Source organism: Penicillium digitatum, chromosome 2 (assembly GCF_016767815.1).
Source record: "Penicillium digitatum chromosome 2, complete sequence".
NCBI lineage: Eukaryota > Fungi > Ascomycota > Eurotiomycetes > Eurotiales > Aspergillaceae > Penicillium > Penicillium digitatum.
In genome coordinates, this window is record NC_089385.1 from 327406 (window position 1) to 354647 (window position 27242).

Sequence of the window (27242 nt, forward strand, 5' to 3'; positions counted from 1 at the left end):
TTCAAACTTGATGAAGCGGTTGGCAAAAAGAATTATGAAAAAATTTCTAATCTAGTTTGAACTTTCCAATACTACAACACCTAAACTGGGGCGGGGGGGGGGGCAATTTTTTATAAAAAAAAACATTCAAAAGCCATCCAGAAAGACGTAAGAAGACCACTCTTGTATTCAACAATAGCGACATGAGGATTTTGCGATCAGAGTGTGGGGAATTGAGCATATATGAAGGATGGATTTTTAGACCAGTTTAACATTAATTCAACAGACTAATTCTCCCTGCCGTCAAAGCAAACACAATGGGCATATACGCGACACTTCCCGCTTCCTTAAGTACCTTGCAATGCTCAACCCTCCGACGAGCAGCGAACTGTGACTCATCAATCTCCGTACACTCCCCTAGAGGTCCAAAAGCAAATCTCAGATCGGTAGACCAAGGTCCAACACCATGGACGAACCGAATCCAACGCTGTCGCATCTCCTTTCCAACAGCTCTTGCCGCAGCATTAAACGATAGATCGACGCCGTCAAAGAGAAACAGCAAGTCAACGGCATGATGTGCACGGCTGGAAGCTTGCCAAGGATTAGATTGGTCGAACACATATCGGAAGACACGCTTGTTGGCTGCGCGTAACTTGTCCGTAATGACCTCCACTGGAAGTGTATACCGAACATCATTGACGAGATCCAGAGCTCCCAGCTTTGCAGCAGTTGGGCGATCACTGACAATTTGGTACAGTTTTCGAAGCTGGGTGCCCCATTGGTTGTCGGTCTCGAACGCAGCTGCGATTGTCTTTCCGTCAAGGAGCTCGATGCCATTTCGCCAAATTATGGACTGAGACACGGATTAACGATGTTCGAAGATCCGGCACAGGCAAAAGTATTGACTTACCTCGTACTCAACATCCCCAATCATTACTTCCTCAGCCTGCTCAGGTCTGGTTTCCCAACCTATCAGTTCAGGCTCCTCTTGGATCCACATGGTATTCACATTGCACTCTCTCAGTGCTTGAATCAGTGCGATACCGGAGGATTCACGCAGTGAGGTTTGACCAAGCTCCCGGACCTTTGCTTCCAGTCCTCGAATAAGACCATCTCCCCTTTCGACCGGAAGCGGCGAGGACAGATAAAGACTTCCAGATGCCATGACAGCCCTCTTCACAGGAGGGCCGGTGATGAGATGTGCATGGACATAGATAGCACCTGCGCTTTCGCCCGACAAGGTGATATTTGCCTGCATGCAATGAGCATCGTCACGTATTCGCAGGAAACGGTGACCATCTGACTTACAGGGTCACCCCCGAAACCCGCAATGTTCTGTCGCACCCACTCAATACCCAGACGCTGATCTTTTAGAGCCAGATTCTTTTCTTTGCCATCTCCAAAGCTGAATATATTTAGGCGGTAATTGATCGAGACAAAGATGATAGGTGTTCCTGCCTTGATAGAATCTGCGACAATCTGGATCGGGTCACAAATCTTGGAGGCAGCAGAGCAGAATGTGACGATCTGAGAGCCGCCATGTATCCAGACAAGAACAGGAAGAGGGCTTGTCATGGAAGAGTTGGGAGGACATGTAATCTCTAAATTCAGGCATTCAAATTCATCCTCTCCTTCCGGGGCAATAGGGAAGTCTTCTGGAATGCGGAGGAGATGTCGGACATCCACATCTGGTTGAGGGCATATCGGACTAAATTCGATATCAGTATACGAACTCACTATTTCCTAAACATGGTCGGTGTCTTTCTTATGCAAATACAGCTTACCCATATTTTGAGGAATCAACAACTGCCCCGTTGAAACTGTGCACAGGCTCGGCCTTCTCGAATCGTGCCGGGATACTAGCATATTTTATACCCAGAAATTGATGAACGGGCACATTTTGATCATCACGCTGGATGCCCTTGAATGTGACATTCAAGGCCAAGTGTTGGAGATGAGTCGCCATTGTAGAAGAAAAGTAGATCTAATGAGGCGATAAAAGTAGAATGAGAACCTCGGACAATTTGGGTGACACTCCACAATCACGGCTGATCTCCTCTCAACAATTCCCGAGTATGTCGGCACGTCCATGACGTGGGGCTGCAGGAACAATTGTGGGGTTCGTGCAGGGGAATTCACAGAGGAGCGATTTGTTGAATCAGTTATTTTCTTTTTCAAAAAGCATTTTCTCACAGAGCGAGGAAATTGTTGCTGCTCGAAACGATGCTGAAAGGTGGATCTATATCCCGACAATCAAGACACCTAGGCCGAAGGTGAAATTGTCCATGAGGCTGTCATAGTTGGCATGCAAAGAATGTATGAAATTAAAAAGTGTGGTTTCTTAATTTGTCTTCGTCAAATCATGAGCGAGGGACGCTGTCAGTCAATTGGACTTCGTTCTCTGACACGACCGGCTTTCTCAAGATCCAGCCACCCACGAATAACAGGATGGGGACAGACGATATTCCAGCTATCAACCCTAATGCCCATCCCATTGCCCCCCAACCAGTCTCCTGCCGAATATAACCCGCAAAGAATGGCCCAATTAGACTCCCAGCCGCGAATCCCATATTTGACAGCCCAAAAGCTAGAGCCATGGCACCGCCACGACCAAAGATATCAGGAGTTTGATCCTCCTTCTCCTTCACAGCGAAGAAGACCTCGGTAACGAGAGGGGGCATGGCCACCGCAAAGCACAGCCCAACACAAGCGAGAAGAGCACATAAGAGAATCTTGTGCTTGATCGAGTTATCTGTCACAAAACGCAGAAGCACCATCACAGGAACGGAAGCGAGAAAGCCCCCCGCGGCGAGGTAGCGACAGGAGTTGGGGTACTTGTCAATAATAAATCCTGTCAATGGGTCGAAGACGTGTGGCACCATGAGCGAGATGAAGATTAGTCCCTGGCCACTTTGCTGCCACCCGAATGTCCCTTGCACGAAAAGTGGAAGGACACTGTCAAATGAAGTCAGAACAATTGACAGGATGAAGTATCCCCAGACGGATACAACAAGACGGGGCGAGCTTAACAAAATAGCGACACGACCGAACGCACTCCGTGAGGGGGGAAAAGGCGGTTGTGATTCAGAGGGTTCAGAGCCATTGGTAGGCGGAATGGGAGGCTCTGAGGTTTTCTCTGACCTCTTTGCCGAGGATTGATCTCCACTTACAGGAAGTGGTGTCATATCTGGCGCAAGCCATTTGATAGCATGTCTCCTCTCGATCAACAGCAATCGCAAGATGACATCGAGGGCGATGAATGCGAACGCAAGACCGAAAACGGCATAATATCCACCATTCTCGTAGACAACCCCACCAAGAAGAGGTCCAGCTAGCGTCCCAACACTGATAGCCATGGAGACATAGCCAATAGCTTGACCGAGGTCATCTTTTCCCACGGTGTCTACCATCAGTGCTAAGCCGGCCGTCCATACCACCGCAGCGGCAGCGCCTTGAAATAAGCGACCAATGATCCATAGCGCGATATTAGTGCCGACACATAGCAAGGCAGTCGCAGCAGCCAGCGCAACGAGACCAACCAGCAAAGGCCACCGGCGAGACTCGGCTCGATCAGCGACATACCCGACAATAGGCGCAAAGGCCAACAAAGCAGCCGAATACAGGGCGAGAAGAATCGATGTCCAGCTCTGAACGCTTCCCTCTGAAATGCCCACTCTGTCTCTCAATGCGGTTGGCGTGACCGGTACGATAAGACCGTACATGAAGATGTCCGTTCCGGTAGCAAAGGCGACGACGAACATGATAAACCATTTCGAGGACCTTAAATCGACAAATTTGGGTCTCTCTGCTTCCTTCTCATGTGAGAAGAGCCACGTCCATGATGCCATGGCAAGTCAAGGAGTGGTTGAGAGTAGGAATCACGGTCTGCGTAGGCTGATCAGATTGACCTCACAACCGAAAATGGACTAGCCCTTGTCTGGGAGGTCAACAAAGAAAGAGTACAGGAAGATATGTGCAATGTGCGATCAGCATGATTTTCAATTTGATCAGTTCCATCTTATAAAGACAGGAAACAAAACAAGCCTTTGGGTCTAAAAGGTCGGAGTTCGTCAATTGGTCTCCGATCGGGACCCGCGGGGCCCGAAACTATGAACCTCCCGAGATTTTCACGTGTTGGCAGTTTGGATATAGGATACACTTGGTAGAATTGAAGTGATCGATTCTGATCTTTAATAAGCTTGTCAAAGTGGCACAAATTATGGAATACGCGGAAACAAGCAAGAGTTCCTAATTGGACAACTGGGATTTCCATGTCACGATCTATACAGGTGTAGCTTCTTAACACAATGAAGTCCCCAAAACTCGAAATTGCAAATGAGCTTTATAGACGAGATTTCGGCCCCTGACTCTTCAGCAAGTCCCTCAACTGCCGACGCAGAATTTTCCCACTGGGCGACTTGGGAATTTGCGTCAAAACATGGATGCCACCACGCAGACGCTTATGGTTGGCAACACGCTCATTGAGCCACGCGTGAATCCCATCAAGAACAGCCTTCTGATCCATGTCCTTAGCCTGATGACTCAAAACCACAAAGCCAACCGGTAGCTCAGTGGCCCTGTCGTCCACCCACATTCCAGTCACAGCGGCATCATCCACGTCAGGGTGGTCGACCAGCTTTCCCTCCAACTCACTAGGGATAACCTGCAGTCCCTTGTATTTGATCATCTCCTTGATACGATCCTGAATGGTGATGTATCCATCTGCATCGATAGTCCCAATGTCACCCGTTCGGAACCACCTCGTTCCATCCTCGTCCACATGGAATGCCTCTTTCGTCGCTTCGTCGTTGTTGTAATAGCCCATCACCACGTTTGGACCACGGCACCAGATCTCCGCAGGTGCTGTGGATCCGTCAGACGTGACTGCTGCGTCTTGCCTGGACTCGGGATCTACAAAGCGGAGCTGCATGTTCGGCACAATACAGCCTACGCCCGTGTTCCGCTTATCCATGCGGTCATTGGGGACGGCTGTCGCCATCGGTGAAGTCTCTGTTAGACCCCATGACTGGGTACAGAAGACCTCTGTCTTTGAAATCTCTCTGAACTTGGCTTCAAGAGCGGACGATAATTCAATTGTGAGCGGTGCGGCGGCAGACATGATCTTGCGCACGCTGGTGAGATCATACTTGAAGACCCGTGGGTCCTTGACCAACATCAGGGCAATGGGCGGCACCACTGACAACTCGTCTGGTCGGTACTTCTCGATACAACTGAGGTATAAATCGAGATCGAACTTGGGCAGGATGACCACCGTTGTGCCCCACATTAAACACTGACAAATGAACAGGTTGAGGCCGTAGATATGGCTGAATGGCAGGAATGCTATGGCAGATTGTCTTTTTGGTCGCTGGGACGGAAGACCGGAGTCAAGCATTTGGTGGCGCCATTGCTGGAGGTTTGAGGTGATGTTCTGGTGTGTTGTGATGACACCCTTGGCTGCGCCTGATGTTCCAGAAGAAAAGCAGATGAATGCGGGTTGGCGATCTGCCTCGGTTGGATCGATAGTGAGTAAATCGCCAGGAGAAAATGTGCTGGCAAGATGATTGCAAGGAGGTGGACCATCGATTGGTGTATGACCATCTATTAGGATCACTTTCTCGACAGACGTCCCCGTGGCTGCTTTTTGGGCAGTTTCCAGCAAAGACGAATGAGAGATGATAAATCTGGCACCGCTAGTCTTGAGCTGGGCGTGGAGCTCAAGTGCTGTCAAAGCTGCACTTGTTGGGGCCACGATAGCTCTGGAGCTGACAATTGCATGACATACCACAGGGTATTCGATCGTGTTGGGACTGAACAATGCCACGACATCGTTGGGTTTAACCCCTATGGTTTGTCGGAGCCCGTTGGATAGAGAGCGTGTACGTTTAATCACATCTCCGAAAGTATATTGCTCTCCTGAGATAGCATTGATGTACACAGGACGGTCCAGAGGTGTGTTAAAAGGATTTGAAAACAGATATGAGACCAAATCCACTGATTTGATATCAAGATCTGGATATAGGGAACGGTAAATTGGTGGCATTTGGTTATAGTTCCAAATGCAGTTGATTTTAAAGAGATATCAACAAACAATGGCGTTTTTAAATAGAAGTCCAATGTGCTTCAAACATACAAAATACGGGAGCAAAACTCGCCAAGCGCCCAACACACCTTCGTGTATTGGCCCCACTCAACGATAATTCTCACACAACAACAATTTTTGAGGTAAGAACTGCCATCAACTCCATGTTTATATGTAACCACTATAACTATCTACATCCCAATTCCCACCACTACTATCTCTTGCCGCAATTAAGCTTCAGGCTTAGTATCAGCTAGATCCCTAGCCTTTTAAGCCTACTATGTAGCTTATAAATCCTTGGTATGTTTTATATATACACTTTAACTTTTCAGAATTGGCCTCTCGTCTAACCACCATCTTCCTATTTACGCATATAGGTGATAGTACCAAGGCCCGAAATTTAAGAATAGATATTTCTCAGGGTATTAATAGTAGAAATAAATTATAAGTGTCAGGGTGCGGGCTGGCAGGACGGTATGATAAGAGATGACTGGTAGGAACCGGTCGTAACAGATCAGATTCCCATTGACAGGTACAGGCAGGGGCAGGCTATTATACAAGACGTAGCTCGAAGAGCTACAACAGGATCTAGAACTGAAGTTCAGATAAACAGGTCGGAGATCACGTGCCGTGATCTTCCTCTAACTAAGCATCACGGTTCGCACCGTGACAATTAGGTGGTTATTAAAAAAGTGATTTTCTACCTTTCTATCACCGGCGTAGTCGATAGTCGATATATAGGGACCGCGAATTCTCGCGTAGTTTTCGCGATAATAGGCTTAGATTGCTTAGTAAGATAGGCGAGAGCTTTATTAGTTAACTAGTGGTTAAAGTAGATGTTGGAATTTAAAAAAAAGTTGCATATGGGTGGCGGACCCTCGCTTGCGAGGGTTTTTTTTTTTAAAAAAAAAATGGCAGGGGCCGGTTAGTTCAAAATAGGGTAAAAAACCCGGAAAACCTACGGACCGCTATACTAGCATTTCCCATGTGAATTGTATATCACATGTAGTCAGCTTTGTCCGCACAGATTGGAAAAAGAGCGGGTTTTGTCATTTTAGTCAGAGAACTCAAGAGTATTTTTTCATGCCCCATCTAATGGTAGTTCCATACAGTGTTGAAACCATACATCTCTGTCATTATTTTATCTTTCCCATGGGCCACAAAACCAAAGATTTAAACAACCCATCAAAGAGGCTTAAAGATCCCCTTCCTGAAAGCCATCTCCTCGACATCCTTCAGCCACTCTGTGCAGCGGTAGAGCGGGGTATCATGATACAGTCGGGTTCCCTTGAGCGTCACCTGAGCCCGCGGGGGAAGAACTGCTAGGCAGCATTCCTCCCGGAACCTCTCTAGGTCCTCCTGCTCAATTGTCCCGATCTGCTTCTTCGAGTCTGGTACATGTTCTGGCAGCACTTCTGGGTTGGGTGTTTGCCTGGGAGTGTATTCCATCCCGTTCAAAATTGTTCCAGTAACGTGGTGCAGCCAGCCCCTGTCTTCGCTTGGCTCAGTCTCGATGTAGATGGCAATGTGGTTTCTCTGCGCACCGATCGATTCAGTGGTGAAGACTTTGAGAGCCATTGCTGATGGTATGCAGAGTTGTGTTGTTGGGAATAAGATTTGGGTGCGAATGCTGGGCTTTTAAGATCAAATGAGTTGGGTGTTTCATCATGTCATGCAGCGCGCAACAAAGTAACTAAATATATTTTTGTCTTGCCTGAGACCAAAGGCAACTTGCACTCAAATGATTGTCTCCACAAAGATCTTGTTAGACATGTTTCATAATTCCTAGAAACATTCAAAAAGAATTCTGACCCTTTGTAGTGAAAATAATATGCTCCCCGCTAATCTACTACATGTTGACCCTTCTACTCCATGACAGCGAGAATGGTAACTTCTAAGGAGAGTAAGGGATGAAGCTGATCCTCAGAGTGTGTGTAAATGTGTTCAAGATCTTAAGCCAGTAGCGGCACTGTCAGATAGACATCTAGTTACTAGATTGAGCGCCATAACATGTATTCTATCATTGGGGTTGCCGGGAGAATGGTTGAATTTGCAACGGAGAGGGGAATTCACATGAAGAGGATTACCGGGTTACTTTGTACTCTTTAGATATGACATATTCCCATGCTCCATATTCAGAAGATTGGAGTCGCTCATGTATCAAAAATGTGCGTTGTTGAAATCGAAAAAAGAGCATGCAAAAGTCAGAACACCTTCATGGCTTCCTGCCAGGTATGTGTATGATGCTAAGAAAAGAGTCCATTTCAAGGCTCTTATGTGTCTGAACAACGGGAAAAAAATAATGCCATCGTGTCTGCCTAGCCAAATCTAATTAGGATTGGAAGTTCATACTATAGCCACCCGTCTTTGGGTCCTGGACAAACTTGAAGTTGTCCGTCGACAGACCAAATGGGCTTAATATTCCATTTCCGAGCTGTCCAATATCAGTATTGCTCTATCATCTTGCAATGAATATTACCAGGGAAGAATACTCACATCCTTCAGCTTGCTCATCATGTCGCCCATCTCCTTCTCCCGCGCCTGATTGATGCGCTCAGGTAGCTCCCGCAATGCCCGTTGAACAACTCTCTTGTCATCTGCTGGAAGGTTATCAATCGCAGCAAGGGCCTGGTAGTCTTCTGCAGCACCTTGCAGACTACCCCAGCCACCGATTTGGGTCTTCGCCTTTGCGCGTCTCATGAGGACTTTGGCTCGAAGTCGCATCACCTTGCTCCTCTGCTCATCTTCTTCTTGCAATCGTTGTAATTCCTTCAACTCTGCCTCCTCATCGTCTCCGGATAGTTCAACTACTGCATCTGTGTGTTTCTTGTCGGAGTCTGGGATCTTTTGCCCCTTCGACTCGTCGCGTTTGTCTTGTGGGCTCGGCGGGACAATCTTGCTTAGTCGTTCGATGGAGATGGTTGCGGAGTCTACCGCAGCCTTCCAATCTTCCAATTTTAAATGGCAAGCAGCGATATTACTTTGAATTATGGCGATATCGTAGTCAAGGTAGCTTGGGCAGGAAGCGAGGGCTCGATCGTAGCAGGAGATGGCTTGGTCATAGCTAGTCGCAAGGAACAGCTGATTTGCCTCGGATTTAATTTCGTGGGCTTCCTTCAGGAGTTGCTATTACAAAAAGGATTGAAGTCAATATGCGACTCTGGTTATATGCTTGAACACCGTTGCAACTCACAGCTTCTTCCTCGGCAGGGAAGTGGGCATCGTGGAAGACATCCTCGTCACCACTGTCATCTGCATCATTGGAAGCACCTTTCCCTTCGCGCTCGGGCACATTCGAAGAATTGCTCATTTTGTGAGCAGATCGTCATCGGCCGAGAAACACCAGATGTTGCGAAGGGTTCAATCACGGGACTGATAGGACCGATAACGTATATTCCCCGCGTCTTATCAAACGTGGTCAACCTTGGAACATCACATTCTGACACCGGTAAACAGACTATACTGCCATGGCTTCCACTAGTGCGTGAGTATAATATGGTGGTGGATTGTGCTCGCACTCAAACATCAATTGACCTGGTTTATAGTCCTCCTCGCATCCGAGCATGTCTCTTTGACATGGACGGCTTGTTGATTGACTCGGAGGATTTGTACACCAAAGTCACGAACGAAATCCTCCAGAAGTATGGAAGACCAAATCTCCCCTGGTCAATCAAGGCCCAGCTGCAGGGTCGCCCCCAGCCGGAGGTTCGTCTCAAACTATGTATCGTTATGCATTGGCATACTCATCAGTAAATTTAGGCCGCCAAGATCTTTAACGACTTTGCTCAGCTGCCCATTAGTGAAGAGGAGCTGAAGGAGGAGCAATCAAGTCGTCAGCGACAATACTTCCCACAGACACAGCCACTCCCCGGTGTACCGACTCTTCTATCCAATCTCGTGTCGACACTGTCAACCGACGAGCCTGTATACATTGCGCTAGCTACATCATCCCACAGAAGCAACTACAAATTAAAGACTGATCATCTGAAAGAGCTGTTCTCGGTGTTTCCTGAACCTAACAAGGTTCTTGGTGACGATCCGCGCATCGGCAAGGGCCGAGGCAAGCCTCTTCCTGATATCTACTTGCTTGCTCTGGAGACTATCAATATCGAACTGCGCAGCAAGGGGAAGGCAGATATCAAGCCGGAGGAGTGTCTCGTGTTTGAGGACGCGGTTCCGGGCGTTGAGGCTGGTCGTCGCGCCGGCATGCAGGTTGCCTGGTGCCCTCACCCGGGTCTCCTAGAAGCCTTCAAGGGCCGGGAGGACGAAGTTCTCGCTGGAGCCACGGGTTCGCATAAGGAGGAGGAGAAGACGGATGCTCAAAAAGAGGCAGAGGAGCTCCAGGCCTGGCGTTTGCGGGGTTCTGGAACACCTGGCAAGATCGGCGATGGGTTTGGCCAGCTCTATTCCACCCTGGAAGACTTCCCGTATGCGAGATATGGCATTCGGATTCTCTGACAGCTTGGTCTGGTTTTTCTGAGGCAGTACATAGTATTGGGGTTGGTTTTTTAGATGTCAATACACATTTACATGAGAGCGGATAGAGCATCTAGCTAGAAAATAATTTACATCAACATAGTGACTTAATGGCCTTTTGATTTCTTAAAATGTGCAGCTTCTCTGTTCGCGATTTGAACGAAATACATACGATTGTCAGCACAACAGGTGTCGGCCATTAATTGAACTCTGTGCGGGTACCTACTGCTTTCCAACCCATTTCCGTCCTTGCACGACAAGTCTCAACGGGGACTTTGAATTTGACAAAGCCTTCTCCTGGTATGGTGGAGAGAGTATTGGAGATAACAGCGATAGAACTTGTAGTGATCTTATTAAGTTATCTTCTCGCAATCCAATAATGTGTGCCACTGAGTTCTCTAGTGGATGGTTTTTTTCAATTCGTATTTGATCCCAGTTGCCATACCGAGGAAACGAATAAACCGAAATTGTTCCCTTTTGTGCCTCAACCTGCGGGGTTTAGGTCATGGTTTACCTCGGTTTCTGGAAACAGGTACGGCATTGACCAAACCTTCAAGCTGTTATCGGCCTGCTTAATGTTCTTCACTGGAATATCTTCGTCAGACGAATCGTCTGAAACCAAATGTCGCTGTCCAGAGCAGGTTGCAACGACACTTCCCGTGGGGTGAAACAATGTACTCGTCACGGCATCTGTCATACATAAGCACTGAGCATCTTGAATATTGCCAGAGGACTCACCATCATGAATCTTGAACTCCCAATCAGGACCCTTTCCACCTGCACAGTGCTCTGGACTCCTCCAAACCCTCATGAATCCATCAGTACCACCAGCCCAAATCTCATGAGAGCCATCAGAACCAGATGAAATAACATCAATTTTCATGCGTTGGTTAGTGTGAGCCTTGCGCCCACGCAAGTGCCCAAGCAGTTGCCCCGTGACCCGAACATCATAAACCAAAACGCCATCACTCTTACGCTCGACGACATACAGATACCTGCCACAGGGGCTCCAGACAAGCTGTGTAATTCCGCGACCCCCGATATCTCGGTTGGCATTGGTATTCGCCACGCTAAAAGTCCCAAGGAGCTCCCCCGAGCCATTTGAACTGTACAGTCCAATGTGTCTGGTGAAAGTGCCTGCAGCCAGGATACCGTCTCCACTAGGGTTCAGAGCCAGGGCTGAAACAATACCCTTCATCCCGATGCCGCCACCCACAATCTGCTTTCGTTTGCTAGGGATAGTCGGCATTGAGGTCACAGGGCCTTGTGCTCCTGTTCGGGATACGTCGAAGAGACAGATGAGGCTATCCGAGCCCGTGAGAAAATGGGTCCCACCCATCGTGGATGGGTAGATCATTGAGTGCGGTGTTATGAATGCTTCTGTCATTGGATTTACCAGGGAGTAGCTCGCCACTGTTGTAGGAGCCAGGGCTGATGATAGCCGAATTGGATGATCACGAACAGATGAGAGGAATAGTGTAGTATATGGATCTTCAAGGTTGTAAAAGGGATATATTGCGGTAGCGTAAGTCGGCTCCGCCGAGGGCAAGGTCGAATATGGGGTTAATTGGTGGATGGGTTTGTCCTCCAGTAGATCCGGTGGCCTGACTGCGTGAGTGAAAGAATCAATAGCAGGTATGACAGACCAACTTACAAGATCCATGTCCTGATTGAATGATCCGCTGAGTCTGTCAGTAGAGTCGTACCGTCTGGAGTCCTGTCCACCATAAGGTCAGCTAACATTGATCATGGATCGCTGCACTAGAGTCATACCATTCTGCACTCTTAAAATAGTTGACATCTTGATCAATGAATTCGTCACTTGAGGTTCCCTCTGGCAGACTTTGGACCGTTGACGAAGTAGCCGAAGAGAGTCGTGATGAATCGATGGGTGATGACTCTTTCCCACTTTGTCGTCTTGTTGATGCCACGCATAAAGGTGTCCAATCTTTGGCATTCTCGTCAGCCATAACGATAAATACCGTCAGACAGGCTTGATAACCGCCTTCAATGGAAGTTCCAGATGCAGTCCAATTAACAAATGGCTCATTTGACTTCAAAGTTCTGAACAAGGCGAGAATCGAAAGGAGAATGATTAGATCAAGTCGGACATTAATTGGGTCAAAAAGTCCACAAGCTACACGAAGATGGTATATCAATCAGGTTCACAATACCACAATGAGATACCAATTATACTATGTAGTTTCCAAGTATTGGACAAAGCCATACAAGTGAAGTATAAAAATTGGTGGACGGCCCAAGGGAAGCAACCGGTCGGATAAACAAAGTACCGAAAAGCTTCGCGCATTCCGCAAATCGCATTTGCGTAGCACTGTTCTTATTGAGGGGAGCCCCCATTGACAGGTTCCATTATCATTCAAAGATTTGAAGCCTGTTGCCACATACTTTGTCATGTTTGCTCCCAAGGCAGCGGCACCTGCCACAGGTGGACTTTCTCTCAACACCAACTCCACCAGTTCTTTGTTGTCAGTGTTCCCCATTATCTTTCTTTGTTGTCTCTGATAGACACCAATCAGACCTATCGTCTGGCCCCTTGCTCTGATTCGCATCGTTTTCTTCCCTAATCCCTCATCATTCCCGGCTCGCAGGCTGGTGTAACGTTGGTCTCATTTAGGGGAAAAAAAAGCTAACCGCAAATTCCCATCAACAGCGGCGGTAACACAGCCACATCCTCAGCTAACCCCGGCGCAACTACTACCAGCAGTCTCTTCGGGAATCCCGCGAGCTCGACGGCACCTAAATCAACCGGAGGCTTGTTTGGCACCCCGGCCGCAGGAACCACAACACAAGCACAACCGACCGGATCCAACATGTTTGGAGGTCAACAACAGAGCGGTGCAACCGGCAGCAGTCTTTTCGGGGGCGCAAATACTACCACACCGCCTTCTGGAACAAGCAACTTGTTCGGTGGATCAACTGCTGGCGCTGGCACCAGCACGACACAAGGAGCAACGGGTGGTGGCTTGTTGGGCAGCACTCTTTTCAACAGTTCGTCCACAGCTCAAACTCAAAAGCCAGCATTTACTGGACTTGGAGCTGTTGGTGCCGGCAGTGGGCTTACTGGGGGATTAGCAGGAGGAGCTACCGGGGGCATGTTGTAAGTGACCATGCTTTTGCCCATCCCGTCTCATGGCTTATATTCTAATCACTTACAATGGTAGCGGCCAGAGCACAGCCCAACAACAACAATCTCAAAAGCCTACCCTCTCTCTCTTCGGCCAGCCAGCACCCGCACAAACTACACAACCACTACAACAGAGCACCGCCACCAGTACGGTGATCCAGGGTGTGAAAGTTGACGTCAGCAATCTCCTACCAACTACAAAATTCGAGAGCTGTGCGGATGAGATCCGTAGCCAAATAGAGGCTATTGATAAGCATATCCTGAACCAGATGAAGATGTGCCATGAAGTTGGGGATTTGCTCCCGACTATCGAGAAGCAGGGTGCCACGATTCCAAACGATGTCGAATTTGTTCAAGGAAAGCTCGAAACGATGCAACACGCGCTGGAGAACGATGCCAGTGACATTGATGGGCTGCGCAGCCTTGTTGCACGGGATGCGGCCGAGGCCCAAGTTGCTTTCCGAGCTATTGATACTCTGAAACTTCCTCTGCAATATCAGTCAACTGGTGGTGGGTGGTGGTCTGTTCAGGATCAACAGATCCCGGAGCGATCTATGCGCTCGAGTCGCAAAAACACACTTGCTCTTCCCGACGGCGTTGAGGGTGACGCATCAACTGACGTCAACGGAATCCCCGTGAACCTAGTCGATTACTTCTCTCATCGCTCGAAGGAGATGAAAGGAGTTCTTACAAAATATACCGGCAACCTCAAGGAGATCGAGGACCATCTTCACGGCGTCGAAGCTACGCTCAACAGACAAATTAGTGACTTTGTGAGCTCCAAATCTCGCGAGGGAGCTGCGGGGACACCTCGGTCCACCATCAATGAACTTTCCGGTGTTCTCTCAGATGTCGAGGCTGGCATTATGGGTGTTGCCACTCGTTTGAGCAACGTATCGGAACAAGTACAAGATCTGTCAATTGGGCAGCAGGCCCTTGGTGATGGTCGGTTCCATCTGGGATAGATAGGAAAATTTAGCGAGTTTGGTCTGTAATTTTATGGGAGCTGATCTTCAGCATACGAAACATGACATCTAGCAGTCAATCTGTTAACTCTGACCTCTCACTAGTCTGAGGCCTAGTCGGTCGAACACGTAGCCATGCATCGCAAGGAACAGAAGCTTGACCATCTGAGCTTAAATTCTTTCAAAAGTCAATCCTTATTTGAGTCAAGGCAATGTCCTCAAAAATCGTCTAAAGATCTTCTATAGAATGACTATGTTGTAATTGCATACAACACACGTTTACCGACTAAGCATCGGGCCAAGTGAGGCTGACGAGTTACCCGTCGCAAAAACCCGCCACTCTTGCGTGATCGGCTCCTTAGCGCCATTCCTAATCTCAACCTCCACTTTCCTGATGTATGTTGTACATCAACACTTCCATGCCCATTGGACACGCGTTGAAAGTCCTTGGCTTGGCGATAGCTTGTCTGAAATGGTGGTGAAAGCTAGTTCATATCGAATGAGCCGTTTTCAAAGTTCACTATGTTGTAAAGATGGCAAAATCTCGCCATCAACGTCAACAAAATTGCGTGATCACCATGAATATTCGACAGAAAGAGAGCGGGTCTCTCAATTCAAGATCCACTTGGAACCAATTCGATTCCTTCATGTTCGCCTGAGGTGATTAATCTGAGAAATTGCGCCATTTCCGTTAACTCCGGGGCATGCAAGATCCGTAATCAATCCAGAATGGCGTTATCCGGGGTTGACTTGGTCCACATCAATTGCATGCTGGACTTGTGTCCCTATATAACTCGGTTCTTCTCTCTTTAAACTTCATTTTTTATCCTTTGAATATCTATAATCTCGCTCTCCGTACACTTTTAGGTGTATATATATAATTTCATACATCGTCACTTGTATCAGACATGGCGCCATCATTGGAAGAGCCCGTAGTCACAGTGGCCCCGATTGTGGCCAAGTTCACTGTCCCTGTCCGCGCGGAGGACCTCGCTGGCGACAACAAATTTGGCTATCAACCCGGCCGGACACCAGTCGCTCAACATAACAACTATGCACATGAAGATTTCTTGCCCTCGTTTCCTGACATCCAATGGGCTCCGCTTGAATACACACCCTACCAGGACAAGGGACTACGAGGAGATCATAAATTCCGCAATCTTCTGAGAGATGCCACAGAAGTTTTTGATTATAACCCTAAGATTGGAACTGAGGTCCATGGTGTTGATCTTTCAAAACTCGATGATGCACAGCGGGACGACCTCGCCCGGTTGATTGCGTACCGAGGCGTTGTCTTTTTCCGCTCTCAGAAAAACTTCGATATCGAGGCTCAACGCCAATTGGGCCAATATTGGGGTAAGCTGCACAAGGTAAGAGATCTGACTACAGTCAATTCAAATGAGAATGCATACTAAAAAAAAAACCATAGCACGCCACCACATCCGTTCCCCGAAAGCCAGGCCTCGAGGACGTCCATGTCGTGTACACTGGCGACAACTCCAGCGACAACCGTGCCCTCTTCACTCCCAGTTTCTTATGGCACTCAGATGTGACCTATGAGATACAACCACCATCCTACACGTCACTTAAGATCCTTTCTGGTCCACCCCGAGGAGGTGGTGGCGACACCCTTTGGTCCTCGCAATATGCCGCCTACGATGTGCTCTCCTCGCACATGCAAAACTACCTTAAAGGCCTTACAGCCATCCACTCAGCAGATATGCAAGCTAACGACTCCCGGGCACTAGGTCGGCCAGTGCGCCGACGGCCCGTCACTACCGAACACCCACTCATTCGTACGAACCCAGTCACCGGTTGGAATGGACTCTTCTTCAACCCTGGCTTCGTGAAGAAGATTGTCGGTATCCCGGCCGCAGAAAGCGACGCTATCATCCGTTTCCTCACTGATGTCATCTCCACGACCCCGGAACTGCATGCCCGCTTCTCATGGGATGAGGATGATGTCGCACTTTGGGATAATCGGTCCACCAACCACAGTGCTTCTTATGGCTTTTCACCGCATCGTCGCCATGCTGTGCGGGTTGCGGTCCACGCCGAGAGGCCTGTGCTTGAAGAGTCTGGGAAGTCTCAAGAGGATGAAATCAATGCCTTGTATGGACTGCCGGCAGTCAACAAGGATGGTTCTCGCCAATCGAACTATAACGACTAGTTTGGCTGCGAAAGGTTCGTGGTAATTGCATTTTAATCTTTTCTGTCATAGCGATTAGCGAATTGTCACAATCAGCGAAATAATATCATTTTCATTTTCTTCTCATTCCATGTGCATGTTCGGACAAATATACATATATCTTCCTCCAGGTGTGTTTATTCTTATGTCTCGCACTTGCCTGATTGGGACTGTGTTTGTCGTCCCTCGCACCTTCTCAACTCTCCCCCTCCCCCCTCCCGCTAATCTCCATTCTTCTCTCGTCTTCTCCTGTCTGTCGCCTCTCCCTCTGCTTAAAATTCCTCGAAATGGCTTCCAACCAGCCAACTCTTCTTGAGTACGCTAGGTTCTACAACATCGCAGCGGACTCTACTCGATATTGCCCAATTAGTTTTGCAGACGACACATGTGAGCCGACAACTCCCATCCCTCCTGTTGATGGTCTGCGCCCCGAAAATCCAGAAGAACGCCTCAAAGAAATCGACCAACGCTTCTGCACAGAGCTCATGATGGAGAAGCTCCCAACTAAGCCTGAGGATATAGAGCTGCTGAGCGGCTGTCTCCAGCTCGAGTCTGATCAGGGAAACCTCTGGCGTGGCATCCTGCCTGAAGTGACAACAACTGACGTTAAAGGCGAACCGCTCCTCCTCACAACCGAGGATGAGAGAATGGTCACTTCGTCCGAGTTTCAAGCTACCTTCGCTCAGAGTCCAGCTCCATCTTCGGCTACCCCCTCTGTCCGTTTGGTTGTACCTAGTGGCCCCGATGTTCCTGTTGTTCCTATGAATACGCGGGACGTTTTTGATCACTACAATTCGGGGATTTCCCAATCAAACTGTGAGGAAGGTTTTGCTGCGCCTGGAAATGCGGCTGCCAAGTCCTCGAATGCTTTTACGACATCTCATCTTGCAGGAGACGTTTTGCCCCCCATCGTGGGACCATCAGGAACCGTGCAGCAGTTTGTCAGTATTGAGTCTGATCCTGTTCCCTCTATTCAAGATTATGAAAATGAGGGCTATGCTACAAGTGTGCTGAGCTCTGAGGTGAGGACTCGACTGGTAATCATTGATCCAGGGAGTAGCTAATCAAGAATAGGATCCCACCGAAAGTGAATTTAGTGCATTTGTTTTTGATAACAATGTTCCCACGCCTTCATTCGATGTCAGTCCATACGAACACACGCAACCCGTACCCACTCTTGGTTCTCCCAATCTGACAAAAGAAAAAGGAATCTCCGTTGACAGGAATGACTGCCAGAAAGCGCAAGCACCCAGATCTTTGAAGGAAACGAAAACCTCGAAGGCCTTAATAGAGCCTGCGGCTGATACAAGAATATCTCGTGGGAAGAAGAGAATCGTGACTTTTTCTTTCAGTACACTTCATGAAGACGCCTTTTTTGTGTCGAAGAGTTGTTCAAGTTCCTCAGTGATTCAGCCAGCAAACGATCAAAACAGCACCCAGCTAGCACGAGACTCACAGAATGCAAATGATGACCATGTTTCTATCAAAACTCCTTATGAGAAAACCATCAATACCACGACAACACACACTTCCTCATTCATCGACAATAGATATACGTGTCTCGCTCAGGAGGAGCTGTTTTGCGTGAAACTGGGCTACCAGTCACATCCCACAGGATTGAAGAAACACCCTCTCAAGCTTTCACATGCTGTTTCTTCCGTAGATTATACAGAGACCTCGAGATCATCCACAACAGTGCTTGGTGGCCTCGGATCTCTCTCCCTGTTTATGAAAACCAGAGGAAGTGACAGAGGACATGTAACCTCGTCGCAAGATGCATCGTTCCCTTCCCTATCAACATGCACAAGCAGTGGACAAGGCGAATTCTCACATGTCTCTTCACTGGTGGGTGACAGATCTCCAGACCCTGATGAGACCTTGGGTCCCTCTCGCTCGCCAAGCCCTGCCTTCGAACTACAGGAAGTAGTGACCCAATCGGCATTCTACCCGCCACCGATATTCTTCTTGTCTACCACTCTTCTGACAACCCACCCGTCAGTCGTGCAAGATATGGAAGGGTGGCCAGAAAATCCTCCCAAATTGATTTACAGGGACTATGGAGACGTGTTCTCGGATTCCCAATACCATTATGAGGCGGAAATCATTCTGGCACCTGATGCTGGGCTTATTCTGACGACCCCCTATGAGCTGACACAGCGATATCTTCCAGGGCATGGCCCAAGAGATGAGAGGTTCAGTGGAATCCAGGGACTGGAATCCCCGCTTCGAGAAAAGATCATGTGCCTCATGCATCGATACGCGCTTCTGGTTGTTCTCATCTGCAAACCCTACAGAGCAGACGCCAGCAGAGTTCAGAATTCCTCGTTGACAAGGGAAATCACCTCCCTTGCTCAATTTTGTAACACCGAGGGATTGTCCACAACATTACTGATACCGATCCCGAACCACTCGGCATCCATTGTGCTGTGGTGTTTCGGCATGGGTAGGCTTCGATGCGAATTGCATCCCCCTGAAATGATAGCAAACATTACCGAAGAGGAGTCTGAATATGAAGTTGCACTCCGCGACTTGGGAGTGAATCCTTTCGCGGCGCGCCTTATCTTGGACAACATTCGCGTTGGTGGTTTCAACCAAGATCCTGGTTTTGATATGAATCCAACCGCCCTAGCCTCTCATGAGATCGTTGCCAACCCCAGCACGGATTCAAGGGCTTTCGACGTGTTTATGAACATGGACTCATTCGAGCGGAATATGAAATACGGGTCTGTTATTGGCGAGGATGTGATTAGTAGGGTATCCGAAGTGATCGAATTAACATCGTATACGATTCCCGATGGGAATGAGACTGACAGTGAGGATGTTTTTAGCACTCAAATCAGTCTTGATTAGCTTTCTAGGGCATGGGCTGTCATCACTAACAAGACGGGTAGTAGGATGCAGATGGCAGCTGCTGGGTGCCGATGTTCACTCAGTATTGATAGTCAGGTTCAGTCTTCAAAATTGTATCTTTACTGCACACTTGACAACGGACTTTCAAGATACCTAGAAGGAATGCCACTGGCACCTAACGAAGATTTTCTTTTTTTTAAAAAAAAGCCCAAAAGAATAGAGAGGAGATGATTGAGTCTGAAATTACTGACTACCCACCCCATAATAAGCACCGGGAGAAGGTAGCCGCAGTTTAATTTAAAAGTACAGTGGACAAAGACTTGCAAGACCCAAGGCCAATCCAGCGCTTCAAAAACTCATGCATGCAAAGTAGAAAGACAGGCCAAAATGGGAGCCACAATTGACATGATACCTAAACAGTCAAATGTTAAATAGTCATGCAGTGACAGCATCCCTTTCGCTATTATTTTTGAAGGGGGTTTTTTTTCTTTAACCGGTGTTCTTGATATCGTTGAGAAAGGTCGAGCTCGTGACGTCGCGTATGATACACGTCAGGGGTCTTCCAAGATCCCCGTCGCGATTTCACAGCGAAACAGGGAGTTGGTGCCGACATGACAGAGGGAGGTTATAAGGCGGCGAAACAAAGTCATAAGAGAAAATTGCCTTGGAGACTAATTTACTCTTTGATCTTGGCCAGGATACTAGAGGGGTTGTCAGTTTGTTCTTTTGGAAACTCAAGAGGGGAAAAAACATACTCGTGATCCCGGAAAAGGGTGTACTCCTCTTCACCGACCTTGATGGCGTTACCACCGAACTGAACACAGACTTGTAAGCAAATTTTGTTTGGTTTTTTTTCGCATCCACGCGGGAAAATGCCAGGGAATCGTTCAGCCACATACCTGGGGAATGAGAACCTTGTCGCCGGCAGCGACACCCATGGGAATGCGCTTGCCGTCGCGGTCAAGGAGACCGGGGCCAACAGCAAGGACCTGGGCCTCGTTCTGCTCCTTAACGGCAGCCTCGGGGAGGAAGATACCGGAGGCAGTCTTGGCCTCGGGCTTGATGCGCTGGACCAGGACGCGGTCCAGGAGGGGGGCGAGAGACTTGATGTTGCGGAGGACAGACTAGAAAGTGCTTATGTCAGTGAAAAAATTTCTCGATGATGCAACCGAATTGGATTGGGAAATGCGCGCGTTGCGCGGGTTTTCGGGTATCCGGGCTCGGCCCGGGGGAAGAAAAAGTTGGGCGTGGAAGTGCTAGTAGTGTCTCTGGGAGTACAAGGAATAGGGAAATTTGATTTATGAAATCAACTGGGATATAACACATACCATTGTGAAGGAGAGGGGGAATTCCTGAGAAGATCGTGAGTGAAGGATGGGGATGGAGAAGGGAAGAAGATGGAACTGGTCCGGGGGAAGAAGATCTGCCCAGGACTGGAGAAATTTCCAGAATGCCAAGACCGAACCATGAGCTTCTTCCGAGCTGCCCTGTCTCCCCATCTTGAGCTATTGGTCTCTCTGGGGAAGAAATACGTGCGCGGTTCTAAAATCTTTTGCCTGTTGATGTCTAGGATTTGTCCTAATGTTTCAGTGACATGCTCAGCATAGCCGTCCGTTAAGGTACGTTAAATATGATTGTACACTTTCCCGACTTATAGCTTTACTGCTGCAAGAAGGAAGCTTGAACTTGTAAATTGTGCAGTGTCATCGCTATTCCATTTTTTTAATGCATGTTACGCCATGAGATCCCATTATTCTGACGGCGAGTCCGAAGTTACATCATAGTAGTACGAATTCCATATCAAACTACCATCTTCGGCCACGTCCTCGGCCCCCGTAACCTCCACGTTGATCGTATCCGCCGTAGCCCATTTGACCCTGCCCCCCTTGGTTGAAACCTTGGCCCTGGGGCTGGCCCCCGAAGCCAGGTTGACTCTGCTGACCTCCACCGGGCATCATCGACTGAGCGTGCTGCATGAAAGCCATGGGATCCATATTAGATGGATCCAAACCCTGGGACATCATGCTGGCTAGCATGCCCTGCATCATATCAGGGTTCATGTCCGGCATACCAGGCATACCAGCCATGGGTGGCGCAGCACTAGCCGGGGCAGCGGGGCCCGGTGCGGTAGGCATGGGGGGCATTCCCATGCCCATGAAGGCCTGCATGTCGTCCATCTGTCTCTTCTGGCTGCTGACTTCTTGTCTCAGGCCCTGCTGCTTGAGACAGTATCCTGCCCATGTAAACTCATCAAATCCGTAGTTAAAGTAATCGGAGAGATCTGACCCGGGTCGGCGCCAGGGCTTGTCGTCGGAAGGGAAGTCGGCATCCATGTCTGTGGACATGATCGGCTTCCCTGTCATGGGGTGGATGGGGTTTGCATTGACATCAATGGTAGAGCTGTGAATGGCTGGATAGGCCGATCCTGGCTTTTCTGAGGAGGGTCTTGCGGTGGCGGCCGCGGCCGCGGCTGGGTGTCCGGGGATCGGAGTCGCTGTTTCGTATCGAGGAGTCGCGGATGGCGTCGCAGACCTTGCTAATCCCGATGAATCTGCTGAGGACGGCCGTTGTGGTTCTTGTCGTAAGCTTGCATGGCGTGGGTGAGAGCTAGAAAGATCAGCAAGTGTACAGGGAGCGCGACGGTAGCTAACTCACGCTTCGGGAGCTGGTGCGCCTTCGGGTGCCTCTGTGATAATATTGAAGTCATCCTGTGTACTAAATTAGCAAGCAATAATTGCAAGTAGGTGGAAGCGCGGTACGCACGTCATCATCTTCTTCCTCTTCTACCTCATCATCGTCCTCCAAGTAATTGCTCTCCTGCGGTTGGCCTGGAGCTGCATTTTGGGTGTGATTCAGCGATTGCATTGTCGGCACCGCATCAACGGGATCGTAAAAGTCATCTTCTTCGTCATCCATTGTGTCTGAATTTCAATTCGACGGGTAAAAACTGCAGAAAGTTGTATCAAAGAAGGACCAAGATCGAAGGTTGCGCGCCTGGGAACCGAGTTTGTCTTGTTTGCAGTGGTGTGCCTTCACATGCGAGAGAGAGTATACGGCGACCATAGAACGTTCAATATTTGGAGTATCAACTAGAATATAGGTGAGAGGTATGCTATCATCCAATTTTGAAATCGTACAAGCTTCTTACTATGTGATCTTATGACAGATGCTTGTATCACTGAAAATGCAAGGTCACGTGCTGGCCACCAGACGTCACTGACCAATTCGATTCTCTCATCTGAGTTGTCAAATCTAAGCTCAATATCTCTCAATCCAAAAATGGCAGAAGAAGAGGAGAGTAGAATTTCTACTCCACGGTCCTTCGCCGGCCAAAGCGTCTCCGCGGAGGAGATGCTCAAAGAACAAACCGTTGGCCTTGTTCATCTCTCCGACTTTCGCAAGCGGCGCGCGGATGTTCTAGAGGCAAAAGAGCGCGAGGCGCATGACAAGTCCCTAGGGCTACTGGCATCTGGTAATTCAAGAAGTGCAACTCCCTCTGCAGGCGATGTGACTGACGGGTAAGCCAAGAACATCGACTTTTATTCTCGTTCATTTGAGCTGATCGCAGCGCAATAGGTCAACGCCTCCCCGGGGTGATGGTCCTCCGAAAAAGAAGAAAAAGAAGGCTCTTGTGAAAAGCAAGCTGTCCTTCGGCGATGATCAGGACGAAGGAGAGGAATCTGCAGCAACTCCGCGCGACTCAAGCGTATCACGGTCAGAGTCGAAATCACCCGCCGATGATATCACTACACGACGCATGAAAGCAAACCCGAACGCACCCCCTCCACCCAAAGCTCTGACAAAGGCATCCTTGGAAGCTGAAGCGCTGGCTCGCGACACTCTGCGCAAGGAGTTCTTGATCATGCAAGAGGCTGTGAAGAATACCGACATTCTCATTCCGTTTGTCTTTTATGATGGAACGAGCATACCAGCGGGGGCTGTCAAAGTCAAGAAAGGTGACCATGTTTGGTTGTTCTTGGATCGGTGCCGGAAGGTGGGTGCTGAGATGGGCGTACGTGGTGCCAGTGGTGCATCCAAGGCGAAGAAAGATAATCGCCGAGAGTGGGCGCGAGTCAGTGTTGACGACTTGATGCTTGTCAAGGGCGACATTATTGTTCCACATGTAAGTTCATCTAGATTCTCATGGGTCACAGTATCACCTCTAACATTCGTACAGCATTACGAGTTTTACTACTTCATCGCCAATCGAGTGTCCAGTTTTTCTCGCGCTGGCGGTTTGCTGTTTGATTATTCCAGCAAACCCCCTGTTGCCGATTCCACCAATCCCACCCCCAGTGATGATCAACTAGAGGGTGCAGACAAGGATTTCTCAGAGACCAAGGTCGTAGATCGACGGTGGTATGAGAAAAACAAGCATATTTATCCGGCCAGTTTGTGGCATGAGTATGAGCCCGGAAAAGAGTTTGAAGAGAAGATGACTTCAACACGGCGCGATGCTCAGGGAAATACTTTTTTTTTCTAGCTCGTGGAAACTTTTTATGAAAACGATTATAATATAGACAAGTGCTAAATATTCATTGTCCAAGTTGTTGATTCATGACAAGAATTCCTTTCGAGGTTGACTGAATTGATAACATCCCTCAAGACTAACTCGTGACCTTCACTTCTTACCCTCGCTGCATCCCATCGCCAGCGACACCATGGACTTTTCTTTAAGATGCAATTCCCTCAAATGTCGAGCAGAATTGAAAGAGAAAGCAGTGGTGACAACTTGCTCGTAAGTATCTTCCTCGTGGATCAGCTTGGGCGAATGGCTGATGAGTTCAGGCACATCTTCTGTCACGGCTGCGCAGAAAGTCTCGAGCTCTCTCGTCCAACCACCAGCAATAGGCTCTGTCCTGCTTGTCAGACGGTACTTCTTAATCCAGATGACGCTGTTTCGACAATCTTGAATCCGACAGAGGACTACAAAACGAGCGTGCTGAGTGGGCTGGATCCGAATACAATCATGGAATGTGCCGGTCGCGCACTTGCGTTTTGGGCATATCAAAGCACACAAGAGATGTCTGCCTCACCTCCTCGGCATAAAAATGACACCATGAGACTGCCCAAGACTGACTTGAGCAGATGCTACCAGGAGTACCGAGCGAAGACGCTTACTGAGAAGTACGCTAGTCTGAATACCCAAATGGACAAGGTCATTCACAATGCCAACACAGAGATCCTGTCACTCCAGAACAAGCTGTCCGGTTTGTCCAATTTGGTCCTATCTTATTTGTGGATCCGACTAACATTTGTACTGCAGACATGCAATCATCTCAAGAAGATCTCCAAAAGAAAAACCAAGAATTGAATGACCTGTACCGTGACAAGAATAACAAACTTGCTCAAATGACCAATCTCTACAACCTCCTCAAAGCTCGTGCCATGCGGTCCCGGATGCAGACCGCGGCCTCGGACACAGTCTCCCAAGCTCTCTCGACACTCAATGCTCCTCCTCCGGTCTCCATATCTCGGTCCGATGTCCCAGCGCTGCTTCCAGCCCCAATCACACGAAACCCCAAGACTCCCACTTTCCACGTCAATCCAGATGGAGTCGAGCAGCTTCACAGGTACCAACGAAGCGGCAATGGCAGTTCTAAAAGGGCAAGGACGAGGACACCTCGCGAAACCCCAATGCCACTCCCTACTGGTCCAAACTGGGATGGACAAAAAAGTATGCATAGCACCACAGTCTCCACTACATGCCGGCTAATTTGCTCCTCGATAGGCAAAGCTCCTGATCATGCTCTCCAACATCGTACTCGACTTCCACGCATTTCTAGAACTCCGACTGTCTCATCCGAGTTACCTCCTGGTGATGCTCTTACGCAGCGGTTTGGGCGTTGACCGTTTTAACTGTAGACTGGGTATATGTATTAATGTAGATTGGTTATTTCTATCGATCTTTTGACTAGGATATTAACCTTGTATGTTGAAGCTCTTCAGGCTTGATCTGATTGGATTCATGGTCACCAAGTGCAAGCCCTTTTTCTTGTTTATATACTACTAGCATAACAATAGACAAACTCTCATTCCAAACTCGTGTCGTACATACAGATAACCTCTATTGCGATATCCTCATGTCGAGAGAAATGGACGGCAAACGTCTAGGTTTCACTTCCTATGGAAAAGACAAGCAGTCTGATATTTCCAGGGCTACAGGCCACTAGGGACGTGGCAAAAGAAGACCTCCTGTCAAAGGCAAGTACATATGTGCATGCTCAACGTAGGACCAGGACATACCCATCTCAGCAATTCAACTTTCTTTGCTTTTCATTCCTCCTCGTCACCATTCTCATACTACACAAAGTCATGTCTACGAGTCATCGTACATTGTCTTCTTTGGGAGCTCGATTGTGCGTCTAACTTTATTACTCGATCTAGCATATCACAGCATTATATTGCCTTGCGATGCATCGTTTGAGCTGAAACCCTCGCCGGGCAAAGGATGGGGTGTCTTCGCCACCAAACGCATTGACGGGGATCCATAATTTTGAGCGAGGAGTCCCTCTTCGTTATTCGAAAGGCAAAAGCTGAAATTATAGAAATTGACATTGCTACGGCTCATTTGAAACTCCCAACCCGCCAGAGAGCCCAGTTTTCACTTCTTCGAGACAACGGGTCGAAGTTTTTTACGAGTTTGAAGAAAGCTTTGAATCAAATCTCGTTCAATATCTCAGATGGGTCTCCAGCTACTGACGTATTCCTCGTGCACTCTCGGTTCAACCATTTCTGTCTACCAAATTCAAGAGTGCCAGCATATCCTGGGGGTACCATTCAACTTTACGCCATCAAGGACATCGAGGCTGGCGAGGAGATCTGCTTCTCTTACCTTGATTTTAAAGGACAAACTAGAAATGAGCGCCAGGAATTCATGGACTTCGTCTGCGAGTGCAAAGCATGTCTGCCCGGCACTTTCAACAACTTAGCGACCTGCGGCGGCGGTTGATTCGAGGGCTACAGTACCTCACGCGGGGCATTGACATCTGGAATGGACAGGTGCAAGTCTCGGACTCTCCGATCATTGTTGATATCAAATTGAAAACTGCCGCGGAAAGCTTCAAAATACCTCTTTCGTCTAGATTCGTCCGTTGCCTTCTCAGAGCTGTCTTGCTGGAAGAAGAGGGAGTGCTGGACCAGTTCGAGATGGCGAGAATAGGACCAAATCTCACTACAACGGTGGGCCTTTTCAGGTCCGAGTATAACCAGAGAGTTGCTACGCTCGCTCTGGCTCAGAGTACCTGGCTGAAGAGATTGCAGGGGGTGTTGGGACTGTACGGACGAGAGGATCCGGCCGATGAGGAAAACACCTTAATACTACAACTGCTTACCAGAACTCTTTATGGATGATCTTCTTGTTCGTGCTTCAACTGTAATTTTGCAATTTAATGCCATGTTTTCCGCTCTTCAGAGGAATTAAAATGAGCTGAATCTAGAGCTTGTACATGATTACAATGGCAATCGAGATGGCCTCTACAATCGGGCTATTGAGGGACAGGAAAGTCTGATCTCTTTAGTGTCGTACTATGGGCTGTGGTGATATTACCGTGGGTG

The 27242-nt window shown here is 48.5% G+C and overlaps 12 protein-coding genes across 12 annotated transcripts; 4 read left to right on the plus strand and 8 right to left on the minus strand.

Moving 5' to 3' along the window:
• Positions 1–253: 253 nt before the first annotated feature.
• Positions 254–1945, minus strand: Pdw03_6200 (Carboxylesterase, putative; the record flags this gene model as incomplete). Its single annotated transcript, XM_014680255.1, has 4 exons — positions 254–832; positions 890–1231; positions 1288–1687; positions 1764–1945. The coding sequence occupies 4 exons, from the start codon at positions 1943–1945 to the stop codon at positions 254–256; spliced, it is 1503 nt and encodes a 500-aa protein (XP_014535741.1).
• Positions 1946–2339: 394 nt separating this feature from the next.
• Pdw03_6201 (MFS amine transporter, putative) lies at positions 2340–3740 on the minus strand (the record flags this gene model as incomplete). The annotated part of the gene is made up of 1 exon (XM_014680254.2): positions 2340–3740. One exon carries the CDS (start codon positions 3738–3740, stop codon positions 2340–2342), a length of 1401 nt encoding a protein of 466 aa, XP_014535740.2.
• Positions 3741–4321: 581 nt separating this feature from the next.
• Pdw03_6202 (AMP-dependent synthetase/ligase) lies at positions 4322–6022 on the minus strand (the record flags this gene model as incomplete). The annotated part of the gene is made up of 1 exon (XM_014680253.1): positions 4322–6022. One exon carries the CDS (start codon positions 6020–6022, stop codon positions 4322–4324), a length of 1701 nt encoding a protein of 566 aa, XP_014535739.1.
• A 1224-nt stretch (positions 6023–7246) lies between these two features.
• On the minus strand, positions 7247–7639 carry Pdw03_6203 (DUF1212-domain-containing protein; the record flags this gene model as incomplete). The annotated part of the gene is made up of 1 exon (XM_014680252.1): positions 7247–7639. The coding sequence occupies one exon, from the start codon at positions 7637–7639 to the stop codon at positions 7247–7249; it is 393 nt and encodes a 130-aa protein (XP_014535738.1).
• Positions 7640–8393: 754 nt separating this feature from the next.
• Positions 8394–9371, minus strand: Pdw03_6204 (Tetratricopeptide repeat protein 1 (TTC1), putative; the record flags this gene model as incomplete). Its single annotated transcript, XM_014680250.1, has 3 exons — positions 8394–8495; positions 8558–9187; positions 9255–9371. The coding sequence occupies 3 exons, from the start codon at positions 9369–9371 to the stop codon at positions 8394–8396; spliced, it is 849 nt and encodes a 282-aa protein (XP_014535736.1).
• A 157-nt stretch (positions 9372–9528) lies between these two features.
• Positions 9529–10519, plus strand: Pdw03_6205 (HAD superfamily hydrolase, putative; the record flags this gene model as incomplete). Its single annotated transcript, XM_014680249.1, has 3 exons — positions 9529–9545; positions 9607–9766; positions 9821–10519. 3 exons carry the CDS (start codon positions 9529–9531, stop codon positions 10517–10519), a joined length of 876 nt encoding a protein of 291 aa, XP_014535735.1.
• Positions 10520–11021: 502 nt separating this feature from the next.
• Pdw03_6206 (WD40/YVTN repeat-like-containing domain) lies at positions 11022–12507 on the minus strand (the record flags this gene model as incomplete). Its single annotated transcript, XM_066101284.1, has 4 exons — positions 11022–11227; positions 11276–12141; positions 12192–12254; positions 12311–12507. 4 exons carry the CDS (start codon positions 12505–12507, stop codon positions 11022–11024), a joined length of 1332 nt encoding a protein of 443 aa, XP_065956367.1.
• A 442-nt stretch (positions 12508–12949) lies between these two features.
• Positions 12950–14647, plus strand: Pdw03_6207 (Nucleoporin NUP49/NSP49, putative; the record flags this gene model as incomplete). The annotated part of the gene is made up of 3 exons (XM_014680247.1): positions 12950–13023; positions 13209–13655; positions 13720–14647. The coding sequence occupies 3 exons, from the start codon at positions 12950–12952 to the stop codon at positions 14645–14647; spliced, it is 1449 nt and encodes a 482-aa protein (XP_014535733.1).
• A 908-nt stretch (positions 14648–15555) lies between these two features.
• On the plus strand, positions 15556–16817 carry Pdw03_6208 (Alpha-ketoglutarate-dependent taurine dioxygenase; the record flags this gene model as incomplete). Its single annotated transcript, XM_014680246.1, has 2 exons — positions 15556–16017; positions 16077–16817. The coding sequence occupies 2 exons, from the start codon at positions 15556–15558 to the stop codon at positions 16815–16817; spliced, it is 1203 nt and encodes a 400-aa protein (XP_014535732.1).
• Positions 16818–17122: 305 nt separating this feature from the next.
• On the plus strand, positions 17123–19685 carry Pdw03_6209 (uncharacterized protein; the record flags this gene model as incomplete). Its single annotated transcript, XM_014680245.1, has 2 exons — positions 17123–17857; positions 17910–19685. 2 exons carry the CDS (start codon positions 17123–17125, stop codon positions 19683–19685), a joined length of 2511 nt encoding a protein of 836 aa, XP_014535731.1.
• A 676-nt stretch (positions 19686–20361) lies between these two features.
• Positions 20362–21016, minus strand: Pdw03_6210 (Chaperonin Cpn10; the record flags this gene model as incomplete). The annotated part of the gene is made up of 4 exons (XM_014680244.2): positions 20362–20386; positions 20441–20499; positions 20585–20809; positions 21014–21016. 4 exons carry the CDS (start codon positions 21014–21016, stop codon positions 20362–20364), a joined length of 312 nt encoding a protein of 103 aa, XP_014535730.2.
• A 474-nt stretch (positions 21017–21490) lies between these two features.
• Pdw03_6211 (Pre-mRNA polyadenylation factor fip1) lies at positions 21491–22601 on the minus strand (the record flags this gene model as incomplete). Its single annotated transcript, XM_014680243.1, has 3 exons — positions 21491–22292; positions 22341–22393; positions 22449–22601. The coding sequence occupies 3 exons, from the start codon at positions 22599–22601 to the stop codon at positions 21491–21493; spliced, it is 1008 nt and encodes a 335-aa protein (XP_014535729.1).
• Between the last annotated feature and the right edge of the window lie 4641 nt (positions 22602–27242).